The sequence below is a fragment of the Aquarana catesbeiana genome, linkage group LG08 (genome assembly GCF_042186555.1).
Source record: "Aquarana catesbeiana isolate 2022-GZ linkage group LG08, ASM4218655v1, whole genome shotgun sequence".
Taxonomy (NCBI): Eukaryota; Metazoa; Chordata; class Amphibia; order Anura; family Ranidae; genus Aquarana; species Aquarana catesbeiana.
Genome location: NC_133331.1, coordinates 43,106,393 through 43,130,855, shown reverse-complemented (window position 1 = coordinate 43,130,855; position 24,463 = coordinate 43,106,393). Strand labels below are relative to the sequence as shown.

Genomic DNA, 24,463 nt, shown 5'->3' with positions numbered 1-24,463 from the left:
ACATATTGTATATCTCTATAACTGTTGTACGAGCAGACAGAGTTCCAGAAACACTGAAGGTTTAGATCCATCGATTATTTGATCATATATGCATGGTTGGGTATCAAGGTTCCCACTAGAAGCCGATTATATAGCATGGAGATTATGCCCGGGGAATGGGAGTCATCCCTGTATCTTTGTTTGAATAAAATGAAGGTTATCCTATCACAGCGGCAAACCACTCAGGGATGTAACAAAATGCTTTATCTGCACGCAGTGGAATATTTCAGAGTTAGATAGGGAATAGTCACATTGTAGAGATTGGACTGCTTTACCACTATTTGTGGTGAGGAGTAGACGTGTAATTTCATCGTGACAATTGTAGAAAAAGGTGATCCTCTAAGTCTTGAAGGAACATGGGTTATGAAGCAATGACAGTAAGGGTATGTGGGGAGATTGGAGTTGCCTAGAATATTTAAGGTCATCCCACACTTTTGGAGAATGCAATGTAATAGGGTTCTGTATGCGAGTCCTACCCCTGAACTCAGACGTGGCATGATATTTAGTAAGAGATTCTAACTGAGCGGTTTGATAATATTTCTGGAGATACGGGACACCTAGACCACCCTGAGGTCTATCACAAAAAAAAAGTATAGAGTAAAAAGTATAGCGGACAACTCTGAATTTATAGTGGTGCCATATAAAGTGTAAAACTAGATTTTGTAGAGTACCCAAGACATGGGATGGGTTTTGCAGGGGTAATACCCAGAAAAGGTAAAGTAATTTCTGCAAATAGGTAATTTTAATCACCGTAATGTGACACTAAATAAATATAATATAATATAAAAGGGAGCGTTGACCAGGTCGCTAACCATTGCTTAAGTTCTACAATGAGCTGCAAGTAACCTTCCTCATACAAAGTATTGTATGAGGAAGTGAGCTAAATTCCCAAGTAGGAAAGATAATTCAATTCCCATGAATAACGGAAAGAGATACGCAAAGAATGGGCTAAATTCGATATCATAGAGATATTGAAAATGTTTGATTTAGCATGATTAATATGAATACTTGAGAGGTTACAAAAGTGGGTCAGAAGGGCTGTGAGTTTAGGGAGAATGATACTAGGGTTGGGGATAAACAACGTGATATCAGCAAAAAGGCTTAGTTTGTGTTGATGTCCTTCAATATCGGGCCCAAAATATCTGGATGTTGTCTTGTAAGTTGAAATAGGGAACTCTATAGCCAGTGCAAAAAAGCAAGGCAGATAGGGGACAGCCTTGCCTGGCACCTCAAAATACAGGGAAGGCATAGGTCTGAAAGCTAAATTAGATTGTAAGCTCCTTGAGGACAGGGATTGATGTGAATTAACTATACATATGTAAAAGCGCTACACAAATTGATGGTGCTATATAAGTACCTAAAATAAATAAATAAAGCCTGCATACTTAATGTGAGCCTTGGGCGATGAGTATAGTGCAGGCATGGGGGGGCCTGGCTGTGGGTCAAGAGGACTTGTGAGGGTCAGAGCGCTGTGTACCACCTGCAGGAGCCCGAAGGACTTGGATCCCTAGTCTGAGAAGCCTGGAAAGTGAAAAAACAGATGCATGTTTAGCAGAGAGGGGAGGACCCTACCGCGGTACAGCTGCGTCACTTCCCTGGAGAACAGGAGAAAGGTACTTCTCTCGTAAGGTTCTTAAGAAGCCAGCCAGGGTGGCACCAAAAAGCTGTTAACTCCAAAGGGTAAATTCAGGCCATGCCTTCTAAGACATCTGGTCAGCAGGCCAGAGAACTCGCCAGAGAGCTTTGAAAGTGCATCATACGTACTTGAGGTCCCTACGGTCAAGACTAAAACAGAGCTGAGTCCATCAATGCATTCAGAGAAAGAGATTTTACAACCCCCCCCCCGTTTTCTTTAATATATAAAATAAGTAAGGCCAGGAAAGGGAGTCTAACACCTTTTTAATGTTGAGGGAGAGAAGCATGAATGGTATATAACACTTGTGTTATTCTTTTCTACACAGTTGAAAGTGACATTTGCTGACTGTGCATTAAAGGAGTTGTAAAGGCAGAAGGTTTTTTTATCTTTATGCATTAAGATAAAAATCCTTCTGTGTGTAGCAGCCCCCCTGATACTTACCTGAGCCCCATCTCTATCCAGCGATGTCCACGAGTCCTCCTTCCTAATTGGCTGAGACACAGCAGCAGCACCATTGGCTACCGCTGCTGTCAATCAAAGTCAGTTAGCCAATCAGGAAAGATAGGGGATGGGGCCGAACCGCAGGTCCTTGTCTGAAGAGACTCACAGAGCTGCAGCTCGGTGGCCCCCATAGCAAGCTGCTTGCTGTGGGGGAACTTGACAGGAGGGAGGGGGCAGGAGCAGCGAAGAGAGACCCGAGAAGAGGCGGATCCAGGCCGCTCTGTGCAAATCCACCGCACAGAGCAGGTAAGTATAACATGTTTGTTTTTTAAACAAGACGATACAATCACTTTAAGTTGTTGTCCTGTGTGATGCCTACCATGCAAGCTGCACTACTTTGTCTGATTATGTTGGCTTAGGGTTTCCCAGACTTGTTCCCTTGAAAGTTTCCTTCAGCTTCCAAGTGCCTTTTGATAGTGAAGGAAACTGCGCTCACTGACACCCTAGCATAGGTGTGCGCAGCCTATTGCATTAGGGTGTGCACCCAAAAGCGCACACATACGTGTGTGTGTGTGTGTGTGTGTGTGTGTGTGTGTGTGTGTGTGTGTGTGTGTGTGTGTGTGTGTGTGTGTGTGTGTGTGTGTGTGTGTGTGTGTGTGTGTTCAAAAGTTTTGGGACACCTGCCTTTACACGCACTTGAACTTTAATGCCGTCTTAGTCCATAGGGTTCAATATTGAGTTGGCCCGCCCTTTGCAGCTATAAAAACTTCAACTCTTCTGGGAAGGCCATCCACAAGGTTTAGGAGTGTGTCTATTGGAATGTTTGACCATTCTTCCAGAGGACATTTGTGAGGTCAGGCGCTGATGTTGGACAAGAAGGCCTGGCTCACAGTCTCCACTCAAATTCATCCCAAAGGTGTTCTATTGGGTTGAGGTCAGGACTCTGTGCAGGTCAGTCAAGTTCCTCCACCCCAAACTCGCTCATCCATGTCTTTATGGACCTTGCTTTGTGCACTGGTCCAAATAATTTGGTGGATGGGGGATTATGGTGTGGGGTTGTTTTTTGGGGGTTGGCTTGGCCCCTTAGTTCCAGTGAAGGGAACTCTTAAGACGTCAGCATACCAAGACATTTTGGACAATTTCATGCTCCCAACTTTGTGGGAACAGCTTGGGGATGCCCCCTTCCTGTTCCAACATGACTGCGCACCAGTGTACAAAGCAAGGTCCATAAAGACATGGACTTAGCAGGGGTGGTGGGAAATTAACTCCAAGTGCAATAATTCAAATTATAACCGTAACTAAAACATATATACAATTAAGTGTAACGCTCTAAAAAATAAAAATTCCAAAGTGCTATAATGGTGTGAACCTCCCAACTAAAAAGTTGTTGCACTTGAAAGTAATTTGTATTGCAATTATCTGTAGAGGGGTTTCCACCATCCCTGCTAAAGCAGCACTGATGGGCACTAATAGGCTGCAATGATTGGCAGCACTGATTGGCAGAGTTGATGGGTACTAATTGGTAGCTCTGATATGCACTGATAGGTGGCACTGATAGTCAGTACTGATTGGCACTGATAGGTGGCACTGATAGGCAGCACCGATGGGCACTGATATGCAGCACTGATTGGCAGCACATGGGCAGCACTTATGGGCACTAATTGGCACTGATAGGCAGCACCAATGGGCACTGATATGCAGCACTGATTGGCGGCACTAATTGGCACTGTTAGGCAGCACTGATGGGCACTGATAGGCAGCATTGGTTGACACTGATAAACGGCACTGATAGGCAGCACTGGTTTGTACTGATAGGCAGCACTGGCACGTATAGGCAGCATTGGGTGGCACAGATAGGGGGGAGGGGGAGTTTCACATGCAGGAAATCGTGAGAATTGCCAGAGCTGTTCAGTGTATGAAACTGTCAGATAATGACACTGCATGCAGGGAGAGAGACCAGCTGTTAAAAGTCAGCGGTGATGTCGGTGGTGGGGGGGACTGAACAGTTACCAAACACCAGCCAATAGGATGGGTTTGGGTGGGCTGCTACATTTCTCTGGCTCCGCCCCTCTCTGACGCAGCCCAATCATTGGCTGGTATTGGCGCGTGGTCCCGCCCACCTCCGACATCCCGGCTGAGTTGTGATGACTTACAACTCAGCCACGATGTCGCAGGTGGGTGGGACCAAGCGCTATAAACACCAGCCAATGTTTGAGCTGCTTCAGAGACAGGGCGGGGCCACAAATGTAGCGGCCTGCCCAGACCCCATCCCATTGGCTGGTGTTTGATGGCCGTTCGGTCCCGCCCACCCCCGACATCACCACTGACTTTTGACAGCTGGTGTCTCTCCCTGCATGCAGTGTCATTATCTGACAGTTTCATACACTGAACAGCTCTGGCAATTTTCACGATCTGCTGCCTGTGAAATGGTTCACAGGCAGCGCGGGCCGCACACTCTCTTGGATGCAGCATTTTGGGGCAAATCTCTGGAGACAGCACGGGGTGATTAGGGTGCGCCCAGGCACATCCGGCACACCCCGTGCGCGCGCCTATGCACCCTAGATTTCTTTGCAATTTCTCTACAGAAAAGAACTACTGTTTAAAAGGGTTATTATAGTAAGTCTTTGTCCTTGGGTAAATACTCTTTTTCTGTCAATATGAGAGCAATATGCTACTCTCTGCTGTGCAATATTGTCCAAATAACATGTCATGGGGAATTGTAACAGTTTGTTTACCATCTCTGTAAAACAGACTGAGAGGTTTGTAAGTAATCAACAAAAGACGCCCAGAGAAATTGTCTGCATCAAAGTTTAATGCTCAATTTACTTGCATTGGTGCAGAAAAGCTACCAGTTGTTAGCCCAACTACTTGTTCTCTTAAAGCGGAGTTCCACCCAAAAGTGGAACTTCCACTTTAAGCACTCAGCCCCCCCCTTACATGCCACATTTGGCAATCTTCTGGGATACGTGACAGGTCCCAGAAAATTGCCTGTCCACTGGGAGAGTGCAGCGCGACTCGCGCATGCACAGTGCGTGCCTGGCCGTGAAGCCGCAAGCTGTCACGGCCGGGTGCCCACAGTTCCAAAGGATGCACCAAGGGGAGGAGAGGGAGAGGAGCGAGGCTCCGTGCGGCCGCATCGCTGGACCGTAGAACAGGTAAGTGTCTGTTTATTAAAAGTCAGCAGCTAAACATTTTGTAGCTGCTGACTTTTAATAAAAAAAAAAAAAAAAAAAAAAAAAAGCTTGGAACTCCACTTTAAAAATATATATATAGTATACCTAAATTTTTGGTAACCTAAACTTTTCCTTTTTTAAAAAAATAACACCATGACAGTTTACAAATTACCTCTGTACCATTTCTCAAAGTGAAAAAAAAAGTGTTTTTCTGTAAATTTTGACCAGTAGCCTGTGTGTGTATGTGTATATGTTTATGTGTGTATATATATATATATATATATATTTATATTTAGTGTGTATCAATATTATTGCATTAAATACACATACTGTACATATACACATATTCTACATTTACCTGCAGGCCGAGCTGTCCAGCAAAAGTAACAATGACAGGTTTGAACAGACAAACGAACAATCCCAGGTGTTCTATAACAGTTGTAGCAACAGTGTATAAATAAATAAACCTATTGAATAAATAGCAGGGTTACATTTTATCCCATCCACTGTCACTATTATGTAGGACAGCTTGGTCTGCACGTAAACAAATATAAATAATTTACACCAGGGGTACATTGTGTCCAATTAGAAAAAAATGTCCAAGCAGGGGTTGAAATCACATGTTTGTGTGATAACTCAGATCCTGCACATTAGCGCCTCCCTCTGCTCTAGTTTCACATCTCTGTGGCTGGGGAACATGTGCAAAATTGCACGCATTCCCGACCCACAGAGAAACACGCTAAACTTAAGGTTTAAACATGCTAAACCTTAATAGCAACCCCACACATTGGCACCTACGCCACATTTTACTTGTTCAAAACCACTGGGTGCTGCAACACCATGCAGCTTGGAGCAACACGATTTAAGAAAAAAAAAAGAAAAAAGGTCAGCACTTCTTTCTCTGCGTTTCTTGGAGGTAGGGCAGGCTAATAAAATGAATAGGTTGTCCTATCTGTGACATGTGTGCGCAAAAACCTGAATCAAGCCTCATATCACAATCCTGTTTTCTTACAACAGCATCCTCAACGGACCCTTCATATCACAGTCCCTCCCTTTACATACTGTAAAAATACCCCCTACACATTTACTGTCCTCAGCCCTCCTTCACATTGCCCCCCCTTCCACAGACAGATTGGAGGGTGGGTGGCACAGTAGGTCTGGACAGAGGGCGGGAGCTGCAAACTGGTGATTGATTGCTAGAACCACGCTATATCCTAGCAACCAATCACATGCTTGTTAACTCAGGCAGCCCTCGTCCTCAATTCAGAGCTGTCCTGCTTTCCACTGTTGGCTCTGGGAGAATAACAGCAGTGGAAGTAATCACTGTGGACCGATTGGCTCCTAAATGGCAGGACCACGGTCCAGAATTGACATTGACTTGGTAGTTTGATAGTTTAAGGAGTTTATTGCATAAACCCATGGCTAAGATTGAGTTTGCACTAGATCAGGCATGTCAGACTGGTGCTTTCTGGGATGCATGCGACTCTCTCAATATTTATTTGCAGCACTCAGCTAGTTGTCAAGTAGTCTTTTATAGTCCCTTTTTCTAAGATAAATTATTATTTGCAAAAAAAAAGCAAAAGAAAAACCATTGGGGCTATCACGTAATGAGTCTGAAGGGCAACATGTTGGTTGGGGATTTACTAAAATTGGAGAGTGCAAAATCTGGTGCAGGTCAGCATTGAAACCAATCAGCTTCCAGGTTTTATTGTCAACTATGGGCAAAACATTTTGTTTTATATTTTGGACAAAGTAAGGGAAGGCTATAAACCACTACTAGTGTCCCCATTGTAACATTCCCCTCTATTACTTTTCTGAGGACAACCCAAAATTTGTTCTTTTCTTTTCATTTCACCTTCAATGACAATGGTAAACAGGACAAATAATGAGTGTGAAGCTGAAGATAGAAGCTGATTGGCTACAGTTTTAGTAAATCTCCCCCCAATTCAATTCAAAAAGGTTTCCAGTCCCTCAAAAGTGAATACCAAGGACACATAACATCTCTTTATGTAAATATATAATAATATTTTACCAACTATACAATCTGGTTCATCTAGTTACTTATACAAACTGTAAAAAGAACTAACACTACTTTATTATTAAAATACAACATTAAAACCATTTATCTATAGAAAATCAAATACAAAACCCCCGGGGGATAAAAGAATACTGTACAATATGTGATCTAACTTTATGTTAATGACTGGCAGAAATCTTTGAATACAGTTTGTAGACAGACCATATCTTCATCATCAAAGCTGATCACTGAACCTTGATGGCTAAGTCTACTTCAGGAGGCATCATGTAAGACTTGAAGTTTCTCCAGTCATCTACATCTACTGACAGACACTCCCCCACTAAAGGAGACGATGTCCTTAGCGTCTGTAAGGAAAAAAATATATAACTCTCAAGCCTAAGAGTAGGTAGCTGAACAAAAAAAAAAAATGGGAAAAGGGAAGGCAGTGTAACGCCAGAGCCTAAGGAACAGAGAGAGCGAAGAGCTGTTCACCCACCTAAGAGACTGACTTATGATATGCCGGGTGAAAGCTCTGAAGAAGCCGTTTTCACCTCAAAAAGGACTCTTGAGGCGCCTGGTTCTTCCACCACACATTTAGTGGACGACAACCCCAACTCACCCCCTGTCATATCTAGCTGGGTCATTCCGATTCAGGTGGCCTGTAGGCAGGACAACCTCCCCTCCTATGCTAATTGGTGGGAGGTTCCTTTGCCAGGTTTTTATGCAGATGCAAATTGTCTGATTTTCTGTGCACTAACTTGCTTTCTCCACTTGTATATAAAAAGCATGTAACAGGTCACAGACTTCTTTTGGGGGACCAAAGGTTCTTTGGTGGGGGGGAGTGTGTAGCAGGTACCTCTCCAGGATGATTGAATCCATGAGGGAGAGAGCTGCCTGCTAGCAGCTGTGTGGGCTTCCCCCCCCCTTCCTCTCCTCTCACACACACAGAATTGTTTACTTTGTAGCCTCCCTATTGGAAGAGACTGAGAGACAATCATCAGGGAACAGCAGCAAAGAACTGTGGAATATGAAGTCCCAGCACAAGGCAGCCTGACTAACTGTGTGAGGGGGCAGGACTGCAGAGACTCAAGAGGTTTGTGGGAGAGACTATAAAAAGCATAGGGTGGACCAGGCCGAGAGGCCTTGTTTCCTGGATCCCATCGGGAGAGCAACCCTCTGTTGCTGTGTGAGGGGATTGCGGCCTACCAAAGGGCACACAGTCTGCAGCTCCAGCTCCAGCCCAGAGGAACAGAACCCGCATGCTTCCAGAAGGACACTCCGCAGAAGCGCGGAATGTCACGGAATTTGCTGATTCAACGGGTCAGAGACTGAAAGCCATCGCGACACATCTGCATCCAAGAGAATCAGTTAATCACTCTTTGGAGGACCGCTGAATGCGTACAGGATTGGTAAAGGGGGCATTGCCCAGTAATCTTATTGCCTTCCATAAAACACCACACCTGAATACTGTGCACAGACACCTGTTATCCGGATCACGTAGAGGAGTGCTATATCACAGCACCAGCTATTTTACATTCCTTCTCATTACCCTGTTACATTGAGGGACCCTTGTCCACAGAGCTCCTACATGACGGTGAAGAGAACAAACGCAAAGCTTTGCTCCTAGAACATTATTGTTGTTGCTCTTAAAGGGGACACGCCACTGGTGTTTGTATTGCTTCATTGTGTGTGTATTGGAGGTACTATAAGGTGTTCCCATTTAGCCATAGTATTCTACATCAATCAATAGCTTGTTTGGGGAGTCCATTTAATCTGCGTATGTTGTTATTCTTTTATTGTTGCATAGTGTTATTGACTGTTTTGAGAACTGTTTCAATCAAGCTACTTATACAGGACTTGGCTGACTAATATTACTTTAAAATTTTCGCTGGTCCAAGTAAACTTGAGAGAGCAGAACGGAGTTTGTGTGTTATTACTGGGTTATTCCATAGCTAGGTGTGCCAGAGGGGCAGGGACAGTTCCTTGGGTTTGAGAGGCAGAGTAACGGACTGAACAAACAAAAGCAGCTCCTTCAGAGGTATTGCTATACTAATATCTGTGGTCTTTTGCATATCTTCATCATCAAGGCCAATCGCTGAAGCTCAATAGGTAGGTTATTGTGTGTGTATATATATATATATCTATTTATACAATAACCTACCTATTGAGCTTCAGCGATTGGCCATGATGATGAAGATATGCGCTGTCTATCAGCTGTATTTCAGACATTACTGCCAGTCATGAATTAAAAAAGTTAGATCAGATAAAGTGCACTATAATGATATAGATGGATAAGACATTCACTGCAGTGTCTAGTATGCTATTTTTTTGTTTTGTTTTTCTATGAATAATGTGTTGTATTTTATTAAAAAACAATGATGTTTCATACTTATGCCCCGTACACACGGTCGGATTTTCCGATGGAAAATGTCCGATCGGAGTGTGTTGTCGGAAATTCCGACCGTGTGTGGGCTCCATCGGACATTTTCCATCGGATTTTCCGACACACAAAGTTGGAGAGCAGGAGATAAAATTTTCTGACAACAAAATCCGTTGTCGGAAATTCCGATCGTGTGTACACAAATCCGACGGACAAAGTGCCACGCATGCTCAGAATAAATAAAGAGATGAAAGCTATTGGCCACTGCCCCGTTTATAGTCCCGACATACGTGTTTTACGTCACCGCGTTTAGAACGATCGGATTTTCCGACAACTTTGTGCGACCGTGTGTAGACAAAACAAGTTTGAGCCAACATCCGTCGGAAAAAAGCCTAGGATTTTGTTGTCGGAATGTCCGAACAAAGTCCGACCGTGTGTACGCCCTATTAGACTTCTGGACCAGGTCATATAGGCAATAAAGTTTTTTTTTTATATATATTTTCATATAGAGATGGTTATGAGTCCTTGGCAGTCCCCTTTATTGAGAAGTAGCAAACCTTTTCTGAAATATATTTGCAATGTTAATTACCATATGCTATAGCATTTGTCCAGGATTAAGTAGGTGTGACCCTCAGTAAACATAATATGGCCACTTAAATACCTATTCTACTTTTTTTTTAGCTCACGGATTTAAGTTTGGACATTGCTGTTGGAGACAGATGTAAGGTTAAATTTGGTTATTATACTGTGCACATTTGGTATTGCTGTTTGGCTTAAAATAAGTTTTGTCAGGCAGCAACATAATGTTCCTCTCTGAAATAACATAACCGCGGGCAGCTCTTTGTCCAACTTTTTGTGTTGGGAGCAGCAGTGTGAACGGTGACATTTGGAAGTGCCCTTTCACCTGTAAACATGCACCTTTTCCTGTGCATACAGTGAACCAGGACTGGACCTAATCAGATTTCAGATTCTCTTGTAACAGCCAAAGGCGGCTTCAAGTCAGAACTGTTTCTGATCCAACTCATTTCCAGCCCAGTTCCTCTGTTGCCTCCAGCATTAAACTTTACACAAAGTCCAAGGTACACAAAATGAAAGTGAACATTGTTTCCGCTAGATTTAACCCCCACAGCTGATGGAGGTCAGATGAGAGAGATTGTGTTCCTGTTCACAGCATACCTTACAGGGGTGATACGGGGCACCGCGCCTTCATCCTCGCATACGTAGCTGGCAGCACTGCAGTCTTGGGCACTTTTAGTCAGAGGATCTGCGGGCAGTGGCTTCTGTGGGGGGCTGGGGATGCGTGATCCCTGCAAGAAAAAAAAAAAAATATATACAGAGTAAACAAGCTGCCAAACAATTGTCTGGATTTCACAGTGTGAAGGAGATACGATAATTGATGTGCGACCTCTATTACATCCACTGTAACTTTTTATGGAAACTCTTTTTCAGCTCTCATGAAATCTAAATGTTCTTGACTATAAATAAGGTTACTTATGTGGCTAGCAAGACACAACAAATCCATACTAAAAGCCAATCTGCTTACATCAACCTTAATTTTGTAAAGCTTGATCAAGGATAACCACAAACAGGTTTTCTTCCCCAAAATATTGGTCATAATTTTGGATACAATTTTAGATTTTAAAATCACTTAAAGTGGATGTAAATCTTCTCCTATATCCAGTGAAGTGAATAGCTTCAGGTGATACACATGTAGCAAGATCCCAGGCCTCCTTTAGTCTAATGAGAACCTCCAGGGCCAAGAGCTGCTGACATCCTTCTGTGTAGAGTGGGTTAAAAGGCATTCTGGGTGTAATGCTGATTCATGGGCGCCAGACACTTCTTGAATGCAAAGACATTTTATTTCTTTTGAACAGAACTGTGGGAGAGGGGGTTTAGGGCCAGGACCCCCTTAGGTAATTGCAATGTTAACTGGCAGACTTTGAGACTTCTACAGGTAGACAGCCACGTAGGGAAAGGCATCCAGCAAGACACCGCATCTGCAAGTGTAGGAATGCTGTCTCCTATGGCAACCGTCTTAGAACAATTCCTAACACAAATTGTAACGAATTCCCTTACTTTTCTACAATCACTTCTTGCAGGTTCTCAGCCCACTGAGATCCCAGTCTCTCTCTAGACTTGCTGATTCACTGCCACTGAATCCCTTGAGCTCTTCCAATCTTCACTTTAGTATCTTCCTCAAGCGTCACACCCGCTTCTGTGCTGGGTCCCTAGCTTGGCACCTCAGATACTTCTCAAGCGTCACCCCACTGGCCTGCTTGGTCCCTGGCTTGGCACACAAGGCTACTCTGCAAGCGTCACCTCCGCTGGCTGGGTCCCTGGCTTGACACCTGCTGAAGTTTCCCAATTCTTTACCGTCCCCGGTTGGTGAAAACTGCTCCAGTACTTGCTTCAGCTACTCACTGTGGGCCCTGGTAATTAGGTGGATGGTCCCTTAGTGGCGACAGCTTCCCCTCTACCCCCGATCATGACAGGTTCTCCAGCAGGCAGAACCATCACTTCTGGTTGGACTGCAAGCCGCAATCCCAACCCTACGCTGCTTTCTTGCTTCTGGATAAGCCCTCAGACAAACAGCCAGATGTGCCCGGGATCGGCCCAAACTCTGGCCTAGCAGCCCAGGGAGTAAAACACACATCCACCCAGACAGCCGTCTAGGTGGCACAGAACCCCGATGACCTGACTCCACCCAAATATATAGGTTCTCCCAGCAGGCGAAGGGATTTAGGAAAACCCCTGCCCATTGGCTGAGATACCCCATATACTCCTAATCTGTTGAAGAAATATAAATGTGTCTGCGCTAGATTAAAATAATACCACATAGGTGACTACAGTAAGTGCTACGTGCCAAAATAATACAGAAAGCAAAATAAATGTGTTTATGCTGACCAATAATTAATCAGAAATCGCTCTTAGTGCTTAATACATGTAACTCCCAAAGTGCAAAGTGCAATATTAAAAATAAAAAACACACAATCTAAGTGCCAAATCAGGAATGAAATAGCAACCATTCCTCATAAAAGTCCTTATAGTTCAAAAAATATATATCCAAAAATATATAAATATAAAGTGCTCAAAGGTGTGTCCATAATCAGTGAAGCTCATCCATCCTGTTCTTCCAAAAAGTGCAACACCATAAAGCATGCCTTAGTGTTCTCCAGTGACCCCCAAAAGCGTATGCGCTCACCTTAAAGTGTGTGACACAGTAATTAAACTATGTCAAACACGCTTGGGAGCCACTCCTGTGCTCAAATGGAATCAACTATGCAGGTCTCCAATGTTCTCAAAAAACGTCATAATATCATATGCAAGAGAAAAGAAACTCCATAGCGCAACATTGTAACATAATGAAGGATCTTTATTTTAAACAAAACTCTCCCCTCATAGGGGTACTCACATGCTGTGGGTGCGTGAGTGCACCATCCTATACAAGCATTAATATAAACAAGCCGATCGTGAGGTATAGCGTGCGGTGCGGTGTGTGCATCAATCTCTCTCTTTGCTGACAGCTCCGTCCTGGCCCCTCCCCTACGCGTGTTCGGTACAGGGATCACGTGCCTTCATCAGGGGATTTGGACCAAATCCCCCTGATGAAGGCACGTGATCCCTGTGCCGAACACGCGTAGGGGAGGGGCCAGGACGGAGCTGTCAGCAAAGAGAGAGAGAGAGAGATTGATGCACACACCGCACCGCACGCTATACCTCACGATCGGCTTGTTTATATTAATGCTTGTATAGGATGGTGCACTCACGCACCCACAGCATGTGAGTACCCCTATGAGGGGAGAGTTTTGTTTAAAATAAAGATCCTTCATTATGTTACAATGTTGCGCTATGGAGTTTCTTTTCTCTTGCATATGATATTATGACGTTTTTTGAGAACATTGGAGACCTGCATAGTTGATTCCATTTGAGCACAGGAGTGGCTCCCAAGCGTGTTTGACATAGTTTAATTACTGTGTCACACACTTTAAGGTGAGCGCATACGCTTTTGGGGGTCACTGGAGAACACTAAGGCATGCTTTATGGTGTTGCACTTTTTGGAAGAACAGGATGGATGAGCTTCACTGATTATGGACACACCTTTGAGCACTTTATATTTATATATTTTTGGATATATATTTTTTGAACTATAAGGACTTTTATGAGGAATGGTTGCTATTTCATTCCCGATTTGGCACTTAGATTGTGTGTTTTTTATTTTTAATATTGCACTTTGCACTTTGGGAGTTACATGTATTAAGCACTAAGAGCTATTTCTGATTAATTATTGGTCAGCATAAACACATTTATTTTGCTTTCTGTATTATTTTGGCACGTAGCACTTACTGTAGTCACCTATGTGGTATTATTTTAATCTAGCGCAGACACATTTATATCTCTTCAACACCACTCACACGATTATGAAACGTGATTAGTGTTTGCAGCTGGCTTTCACTCAGGATTTATTTATTATTTTTTAAGGCATTAACCCTTATGTGGCTCGCAAGGCTTGTCTATATTATCTTGTATACTCCTAATCTGTCCTTGCTTTGCCCTGGTCTTATCTAATGTCACCAGGTACCCGGCCACCTGGCGGCAGAAGAGAGAAGTGCAGCAATTCCAGCCTTAGGGTGAACTCCTAACAATGAGCCAAGGTAACTACACCTGGCAAGTAAATTTAGGAGTAACCCTGCCTAAACACCAGGGTGCTACACACAAATCTCCCCACAAGTTTTACATGTATATCTGCTGTCTTTCCCTTTCTACATTCTTTGGAAAGTGCAGATCATGTTAGAAATCGTGTTTCCTCATTCAGCAGTGGGAGGGGAATCTAGGCATACCCTGTGACAGCTGATTGGAGGAAAGGCAAACGCCCCCCCCCCTCCACATAGGCAGAGGAACGAAGAAACTTGCAGAGCTGTAACCTGAATAGACAAAGCTCTCTGCTAATCTACCTCCAAGCACCCTCCCCAACACAAATTTTCAGCTGCTGTTATCTCGTGTGTCAGAGAACTTGTCAGAAGTTATCATGCTGATAACAGAGGAACGGAGCAGCAGAAAGACACGGTACTTCGAGTTTTGGAAAGAGGTAAGTAACACTACAGGTAGATGGGCTGAGGTCAAACTTCATGAATGGAGTTTACAACCACTTTAATGGCAAGAGGTTATTCTTTTATATTCAAATGCTGATACAATTCAAAATAGATCAGCCCTATCAGTCCATTAATACATTGTATAATGCAAATAAAAAGGAGTCTGTTTCAGTGCCTGATGTAATGTATACACAGAAAAGCAAAAAGATCCAGCTGTAAAGACTATTTTCTTCTGCTTATGTTTGGATGATTAAACATTGCAAGGTGTTTTTCATTCTTGCTACCAAAATTCCAATCTCCAAAATTCCACAAGCCATTCCTGGTGGCATAAATGTCCCCATTCAACATGAGTTCTGAGTGGATGGACTTCTCATTTGTAACACAATGAAATCGAAGTTTTGCAAATAAGATGATGGCCGACAAAGGGTTAATCCTACCAGTAGGTCATTGCAAATCTCTCTGTAGCTGAAGCCTCACATCCTAAAACTCTTATCCTAGGGCTATAATGAAATCTCTTTGCTACTTTAAAGAGAGCTTTAAAGAAAAAGTATTGCCACATAGTAAGAATCCTTATTATATCCCAGTGGAGACCAAGTGTATAATACACTTGGTCCTGCTGTGATCTGCATCCCTGTTGCTGAGCTAGCATAGTCAGCAGCTTACCCCCACATTCCCCGCCGCTGTTCAAACATGTTGCTAGCAAAGAGACATATAACTAATAAGGACAGCACTCGTCTCTGGCGACAAGCGCATGCTGGAGGTGAGTGCTTCCATTCAGTGCAGTAAGGGATTGAACAGGTCCATTCACAGCACAAGCACAGATTAAGCCTAGGTTCACACTGACAGCGGGATTGAAATCGTGCGAGTTCAAGTGAACTCGCACGATTTAATAACCGAATGTCAGTCTGACTTCAGGAGCGATTTCAGAGATATCTGTGCGGGTTCCTGCACAGATGTCTATACAAATCGCACCCCAAAATCTCCAAAAGTAGTAGAGAAACTATGTGTAGGAAACTTTTGGGACTTTGCGGCGCCGCACCGATTCGGACGGTGCATTGCCGGCAATAGCCGCCGATTTGGCATGCGATTTGACATGTCAAATCGCATCAATGTGAACCTAGGCTAAAGATTTTTCAGCGCTGCTGTGGCTGTGATTTATCTGCTGGTGCAATTTATGTTTACTGGCAGATGGATCAAAATACCCAACCAGCACTGGATGATCTTTTTACTTTTGTGAATGAACAGTCAGGATTTTAGATAGATGACACAGCCCCAACAGTACTGACTGGTCATTCACAAAAGTGAAAGATAATTTAGAGCTGCACAGCTGTGGTATCTATCTGGTTAAAAACATACACGTCATCAGCAGATAGATCATAAAACTCTAACAGCTCTGAATGATCTTTTACTAGTGCTTGTGTTGTTAATGATCAGTCAGCGCTGGCCTGGTATGCTGACACACAGCACAAAATCTATTTGTACAGAAAGATGGAAAGCTGGCTACTATGCTAGGAACACCCACAAATTGGACTTCAGCCTGGGATGGAGCTACAGTCGGCTTAAATACTTAAAAAAAAAAAAAAAAAAAAACATGGATCAAGACTAGACTAAGTGCTAACTAAATGCACTTGGTCCTCTGGGGGATTCAACTGGAATTTTTATGTTGTGATGATAGTTCTTTACTCACTGGACAGCTCCTCATTCGCAGCACCTTGTTTTCAGTGTGCCGCACATCAGGTGACTGCCAACAAGTAGTTACATTTCTCACAAGCAAGAAAATAAATCAGCAGTGTAGCCCTATCCCAAGTTAGGTTGAAAGATAAGAGGGATAAGCTAGGGGAGGTTTATACATTCACCCTTACTGCTGCAATTGGTTACCTTTGTTACCTGAGAGGATAACAAAGCCACTTTTATTGATACTTTATTCAGGTAACAAATGTCAAATATGGAATTTTGCTGCACTTTGGGGAGCACTGAAACTCACATCCTGATGCATATCTGGGACGAGGTGAAGGTAAGTCTCCCCAATGAAGAGGCAGTCAAACTCTTCACAATTCAATTCAATGTTAATAATAATAAAAAAAAACTTTTGCCTGGAGTACTTTTCAATTGTAGCAAGGTCCCAGGCCTCCTTTGATCTAATGAGAACCCCTGGAGCCAGGGATAGCTGACATCCTTCTGTATGTAGTAGGTTGTGAGGCATAGTGGGTGCAGAGTAGTTTGTTATTGGGCGCCAGACACTTCTTGAATGCAAAAGAAAGTTTATTTCCTTTGACAAACTTTTTGGGGGAGAAAGGGTTAGGGCCAGGACACCCTTAGGTAGTTGCAAGATTAATTAGCAGACTCCGAGACTTCAATAGGACGACAGCCATGCAGGGAAAGACATCCAGCAAGACGCCACATCTGTATGTGCAGGAATGCTGTCTCCTATGGCAACAATCTTTAACAGTTCCTTTTTCCTTCACTACAACCTCTCCTTGTAGTTCTTCAGCCTACTGAGCGCCTGATCTCACTAAACCCGCTGATTCACTGCCACTGAATCCCTTGAGCTCCTCCAATCTTCACGGCGGTATCTTCCTCAAGCGTCACCCCCGCTTCTCTGCTGGGTCCCTAGCTTGGCACTCAAGATACCACCTCAAGCTTTACCCCACTGGCCTGCTCGGTTCCTGGCTTGACATACAAGGCTGCCCTGCAAGCGTCACCTCCACTGGCTGGGTCCCTGGCTTGATTCCCACTGAAGTTTCCCGACTCTTCACCGTCCCAGACTGCTGAGAATGCTGCTTCGGTACTTGCTTTAGTTACTCACACTGTTGTCCCTGGTAATAAGGCAAATGGTTCCTTACTGGAGACAGCTTCCCCTCTACCTCCGACCACAACAGGTTCTCTGGCCAGCAGAACCATCACTTTTGGCTGGACTGCAAGTCGCAATCCCAACCCTGCGCTGCTCTCTTGCTTCTGGATAAGCCCTCAGACAGCCTAGCAGCCAGATGTGCCCGGGATAGGCCCAATCTCCGGCCTAGCAGCCTGGGCAATACAAAACACACATCCACCCAGACAGCTGTCCAGGTGGCACAGATCACCTGACTCCACCCAAATTATATAGGTTCTCCTAGCAGGCCAAGGGATTCAAGAAAACCCCTGCCCATTGGCTGAGATGCCCCATAAACCCATAATCTGACCTTGCGTTGCCCTTCTCATATCTAGTACCACCAAGTACCCGGTCACCTAGCGGTAGAAGAGAAAAGTGCAACCAGGCCAAACTTAGGGAGAAATCCATGGATCTCTATCAACCAGGATAATTATTCCTGGCAGTTAAATTTGTGAAGAGTAACCCTGCCTAAACTCCATGGTGCTACATATTATAGAAGTTTTTTTCCTCTAAAAAATGGAAACCTGGGAGGACTTCCTCACGCTTCTGATAGCTGCAGCGTCTAAGGTCTGGCTAGTGAATTTTATAGAGGAAGGAGAATTTTTTGCTGTCAGTTTAGTTTAAGGATTAGAGGATTGTATTGAGATTTTTGCTTGTGGGGGGATGTGTGTTAGTTACTCCTGAACTCTGCATTCTGGGTTACATACTACTAACCTCAACGCTCTCAAAAACCACAGGGGCTAAAAGGAACCCACAGAACAGAGGTTACCAATACAACCACGCAGTTTGACCAAAATAGCTTAATTTAACAAAATTTGCCGCCATTGTTAAGGAGACCAGGAACGGCTGGGTGGCTAGACGAAGCTCCAGCGTTGCCGCCCACCCTGCGCCCCGCTCCGCCTCACCCCGCCTACCCCCCGCCCTGCTGGTCTGTTATGGAAAGGGGCGGGGGTTCTGTTGTAACCACGCGGCCGGCGGGGGGAGACATAATTTTGTATACCCCCTCCTAGTAGGACACCTGAGGTAAGGGGGGGTGGCACCGCTGGGGACACCTGATGTTAGGGGGGCACCACTGGGGACACCTGATGTAAGGGGGGGCTCCGCTGGGGACACTTGATGTAAGGGGGGGCTCCGCTGGGGACACCTGATGTAAGGGGGGGCTCCGCTGGGGACACCTGATGTAAGGGGGGGCTCTGCTGGGACACCTGATCCAAGGATGGATTCTGCTGGGGGCACCTGATGCAAGAAAGGACTCTGCTGGTGGCAGGTGATGTGGCAGGTGACACGCTCTGATTCTGCATTATGGTGAGTTGAATGATTTCATTTTATATTACAATGTAATAATAGAAATAATGCACTTCAATCATCCTGACACCATAACAACCATGGTGTTGGGATGATTGAAGGGCTAACACCAGGTGTTTGGAGTATCTTTATCTGCTGGTTGTTAAACTTTCTAGAATACACATATTTCCATTGTTGTGTAGGATCTGGGCCTGCTGTCCCTCCATCCCTCTACCCCCCTTTCCCTCTCCATCCCTCATTCATCTCAGACTCTAACCACACCCCTTTGAGCCACGCCCACTCAAGACACGCCTGCTATTTTGCGTAAACCACGCCCATTTTTAGCTGCGGCGCACTTCGCCGCATTTTTACTTTCCCCGTGCCACGCCTACAAACGCATGCCCCACCCCCTAATTATAATAAGACTCCGCCTACAGACAAAAAAGTGTCCCTAAAAATTTTTTTCAATGTTGGCAACTATGCAGTTGCTCCAGCGCGTTGTAATGCAGCAGCTGGTGTGAATAAGCTCTGACTCCTGAACTCCGGGTAACTTACTACTAACCCCTAAACACTATGTTACTTACTACTGACCCCTGGAAACTTCAAATTTTGTTTACTTTTATTGGGACCTTGCTAGGTTATCCCTAAAAAAATTAAAAAAAAAAAGCATGCTTGTGATCTTCAATCTTTATATGTTATTCAGGTAGATCTCCACCGCTTCAGGGTTGACTACCCCCTTTTAGAACTACTGAATGTTATTCCCTGTAACCTTGACAAAACAGGAGATATTTCTGTACAAGCGGCCCCTGAGTTACAAACATCCGACTTGCATACGATGCATACTTGCAAATGGAGGGAGACAACAGGAAGTGAGAAGAAATTCACTCCTGTAAGAGTTATTATGGGGAAAAAGGTGTCTTCACTGAAGGTTTATCACCAATCCTTGTTTCCACCATACAGGACTGCCTGTATAGAACTCCCCAAAAACTCTTATTTCCTACTGACATTATGATTAGTTTACTGCATTCCTATCAGTCTTTCTCTTATAACACAAGAGGTGTGTGGGTGGGCAAACTGAACACTCAAAGAGTGATAAGAAATTTCTGCAAAACAGTAGGAGAAAAACATCTGAAATAATGTTTGCTAAATCCTTGCACTGTATATATAAATGTAATTTTTTTTTTTTTTTTATCTCTGCAAACATGCAGTTACCATTTAACTGTTTACCTTAGCATAAAGTAGTGAAAATCCAGTACTATGGCACCTTCTATCTATCTTCCCCTTGAAGTTCCCCCTTCCTGTTTGATCGTGAATTCAGAGCAGGGAATGCCACTTTCTGATTGGCAGTAGCCTGGGAAGCAGATTTGCTGTATCAACTTCACAGGGTCAGGTTTTAAATCAGTGCTGTAAAGGAAAAGTATAAAACTGCTGGCAATAGATGGGCTGACGATTAGGTACACAAAAATTCTCTGAGGTCAGATAAACAAAAATATTGGAAAATCATTCTCTGAAGATGATTTAAAGATCTTATCACTGTAGACAAACCCTTCGCACACAGGGAAAATACATTTTAAATATGTGATGGTGTTCAAAGGGTATAAAATTTGAAAAAAATGAACTGATCACTTGAAAACTGTACGAGAGCTATAACAATAAAGAATATTTCAGAATGCTCCCTAAATCTTAGCCAAGCAAAAAAAAAAAAAAAACACCGAACAGCCTATGGTCTCTTTCACACAGCCATACAAAAATCACTTATAAAGGCAAGGAACAAAAGTTCCTGCATAATGATCAGTAAATAGATCTATTTTATATTTGTCCTGTTCTCTGAAGCGCTCACTGTACTAACTATGCAATGTTAGTACAGCAATCTCCCCGCTGTGCTATTATGTTCTGACAGGGGGACCGCCCCCTTACCAGAACACACCAATCAGGCCTTGCAGCCATTGGATGAGAGCGATGATCGGAAGCAGATTGGCTGCTGCTTTTCCAGCATACTTGTTCCACAGGCACAGTTGTGAGAACGGCTTCTGTAAAACAAGGACTTGTACACATGGGCCAAATGTCAGCCAGTTTCTATTGTACCTGCAAATTTTTGCCAATATTCAGCCGCATGTATGGGGCTCAACTTCACTGCCGTTGTTTGTCAAATATACAGTATCTTACAAAAGTGAGTACACCCCTCACATTTTTGTAAATCATTTATTATATCTTTTCATGTGACAACACTGAAGAAATGACACTTTGCTACAATGTAAAGTAGTGAGCTTGTATAACAGTGTAAATTTGCTGTCCCCTCAAAATAACTCAACACACAGCCATTAATGTCTAAACCACTGGCACAACAAAAGTGAGTACACCCCTAAGTGAAAATGTCCAATTTAGGCCCAATTTCCCTCCTCTGTGTCATGTGACTCATTAGCAGTGTTATATTCTGGCCTAGGCCGACAAGGCTCGGGCCTAGGGTGGCACTTTGCAAGGGGGGCGGCAAAAAAAACACCCCCCGCTAGGGTGACCACATGTCCCGCAATTAAGCTGACAAGGAGCAGTCTGGAATGCAGGCAACAGGGGCAGACTGAGCTGCTGTAGCGCTGACTCCACCCGCATCTCAGACTCTCCTGGCCACTAGTTGCTAGAGCCGCCTGCTGTCTAGCAACCAGTGACATCATGGCCACCACTCCCTGGCTCTGCCCAGCATTCAAAGCAGAGGAGGATTCAACTTCCTCCTCCTCCGCACCTGGTGCTCGTGGGGCTGAAAGCAGCTGAAAAGTTAAGCCCTTGTCATGGAGTCCCGCGGTGGGGTGCAGGGCAGTGGAGCTAAATCCGGTGCTAATTTTTTTACTAGTAATTGCAGTGATTAGCGACTTATAGCAGGACTGCGGCAGACAAATCGGACACTAAGTGACACTTTTTGGGGACCAGTGACATTATTACAGCGATGAATGCTTAAAAAAATAAACTGTCACTGTACTAATGACGCCAGCAGGGAAGGGGTTAACATCAGGGGCGATCAAAGGGTTAAATGTGTGCCTAGAGAGTGTTTAATAACTGTGGGGGATGTGTTTTCACTGCATGAAGACATGGATTGGTGTTCCTGCTTAACAAACACAGGATCCATGTCTTCTGTACTCGCGGAATGACAGTCTGCCTTGTTTACCGAATGATCGGTGGGTCCCGGCGGACATCAGGTCTGTGGGCCCCACTGATCGACTCCTGCTGTGTAAAATCACAGTGGGAATGAGTCGGCAGTGCACGATTGCGCCCGAAACCCGAAAGTGCAGAATTACATATATATACTTGATTCTGCGCACATCGGCTGCCCTGTATAGGGCGATCGTAAAGTGGTTAAACAGGAAGGGGTGGGCGCCCAATTTTAGTCTTGCCTAGGGCAGCACACAACTAAAATACACCACTGCTCATTAGTGTTACCAGGTCTCAGGTGTGAATGGGGAGCAGGTGTGTTAAATTTGGTGTTATCGCTCTCTCTCTCTCATACTGGTCACTGGAAGTTCAACATGGCACCTCACGTCAAAGAACTCTCTGAGGATCTAAAAAAAAAAAAAATTGTTGCTCTACATAAAGATGGCCTAGTCTATAAGAAGATTGCCAAGACCCTGAAACTGAGCTGCAGCATGGTGGCCAAGACCATACAGTGGTTTCACAGGACAGGTTCCACTCAGAACAGGCCTCACCATGGTCGACCAAAGAAGTTGAGTACACATGCTCAGCGTCATATCCAGAGGTTGTCTTTGGGAACTAGATGTATAAATGCTGCCAGCATTGCTGCAGAGGTTGAAGGGGTAGGGGGTCTGCCTGCCAGTGCTCAGACCATACGCCGCACACTGCATCAAATTGGTCTGCATGGCTGTCATCCCAGAAGGAAGCCTCTTCTAAAGATGATGCTCAAGAAAGCCCGCAAACAGTTTGCTGAAGATAAACAGACTAAAGACATGGATTACTGGAACCATGTCCTGTGGTCTGATGAGACCAAGATAAACTTATTTGGTTCAGATGGTGTCAGGCGTGTGTGGCGGCAACCAGGTGAGGAGTACAAAGACAAGTGTGTCTTGCTTACAGTCAAGCATTGAGGTGGGAGTGTCATGGTCTGGGGCTGCATGAGTGCTGCCGGCACTGGGGATCTACAGTTCATTGAGGGAACCATGAATGCCAACATGTACTGTGACCTACTGAAGCAGAGCATGATCCCCTCCCTTCGGAGACTGGGCTGCAGGGCATTATTCCAACATGATAGCGACCCCAAACACACCTCCAAGACGACCACTGCCTTGCTAAAAAAAGCTGAGGATAAAGGTGATGGACTGGCCAAGCATGTCTCCAGACCTAAACCCTATTGAGCATCTGTGGGGCATCCTCAAACAGAAGGTGGAGGAGCGCAAGGTCTCTAAGATCCACCAGCTCCGTGATGTTGTCATGGAGGAGTGGAAGAGGACTTTAGTGGCAACCTGTGAACTCCACGCCCAAGAAGGTTAAGGCAGTGCTGGAAAATAATGGTGGCCACAAAAAATATTGACACTTTGGACATTTTCACTTAGGGGTGTACTCACTTTTGTTGCCAGTGGTTTAGACATTAATGGCTGTGTGTTGAGTTATTTTGAGGGGACAGCAAATTTACACTGTTATACAAGCTGTACACTCACTACTTTACATTGTAGCAAAGTGTCATTTCTTCAGTGTTGTCACATGAAAAGATAGAATAAAATATTTACAAAAACGTGAGGGGTGTGCTTATTTTTGTGAGATACTTTAAGTTTGATAAATGGTGATTAAAGTGCCGATATTACACAATTCAAAATACCAGCAATTGCAGAGGTAGGCGTATTCAGGATAACAACGGATCTAATACAAGATAGCAACACAATCACAGCTGAACATACCTCAATTTGCTGTTTTGGCCAGGTATTGCTGGTCGTCTTATGAGAAGGGTGCTCTCTCTGCTTTGTTAAGCGAGGTTCACATCTATGAATGTGTGGTTGATGTGTTTTTGCGGTGCGTTTTTCAGGCTCATTTTGTGTTTGTTTTGTTTTTAACATGCATGTTTTGTTATATGTTTTTAATGAGTTTTGCATTTTTTTGGAAGTGTGGATGTTGCTAGAAGGAGGTTTCTCTTTTATGCAGGAAAACAGACCAAAAACTCACCACCCCAAGAGCTCTTTCACACTGAGGTTCTTTTGAAGCGCTTTGGAACTAAAAAAAAAGCACCTGAAAAGCTCACGAAAACCTACTTCAGGGAGGTGAAAAAACTCCTGCAAGCAGCATCTTAGGAGCGCTACAAAAAGCACCTCAAAAGCTCCCCTCTCCATTGAAATGAATTGAAATTGTGTCAAAATGGTTCTTGAAGCAGTTTTTGAGTCACTTGACCTTCAAAAAAAGCACATGGCTAACACCTCAAAAATCACTTGTAAAGCGCCTCAAAAGCTCTCGGCATTTATGGGCAGCTTTCAAGCACCTTAGTGTGAAAGGGCTCCAGCTGCAAGTGTAAGCTTGCCCTCCATTTGGGCTACATTGAGAGGAGA

General features: G+C 44.2%; 1 protein-coding gene across 1 annotated transcript in view; it reads right to left on the bottom strand.

Annotated features, from left to right (window-relative positions):
- ADAM12 (ADAM metallopeptidase domain 12) overlaps positions 1 to 24,463 on the bottom strand; it is a 970,627-nt gene that overhangs the window by 13,389 nt on the left and 932,775 nt on the right. The window contains exon 22 of the mRNA XM_073595739.1: positions 10,863 to 10,993. Within this exon, the coding sequence (XP_073451840.1) occupies positions 10,863 to 10,993 (131 nt within the window). The remainder of the gene's footprint in view (positions 1 to 10,862; positions 10,994 to 24,463) is intronic.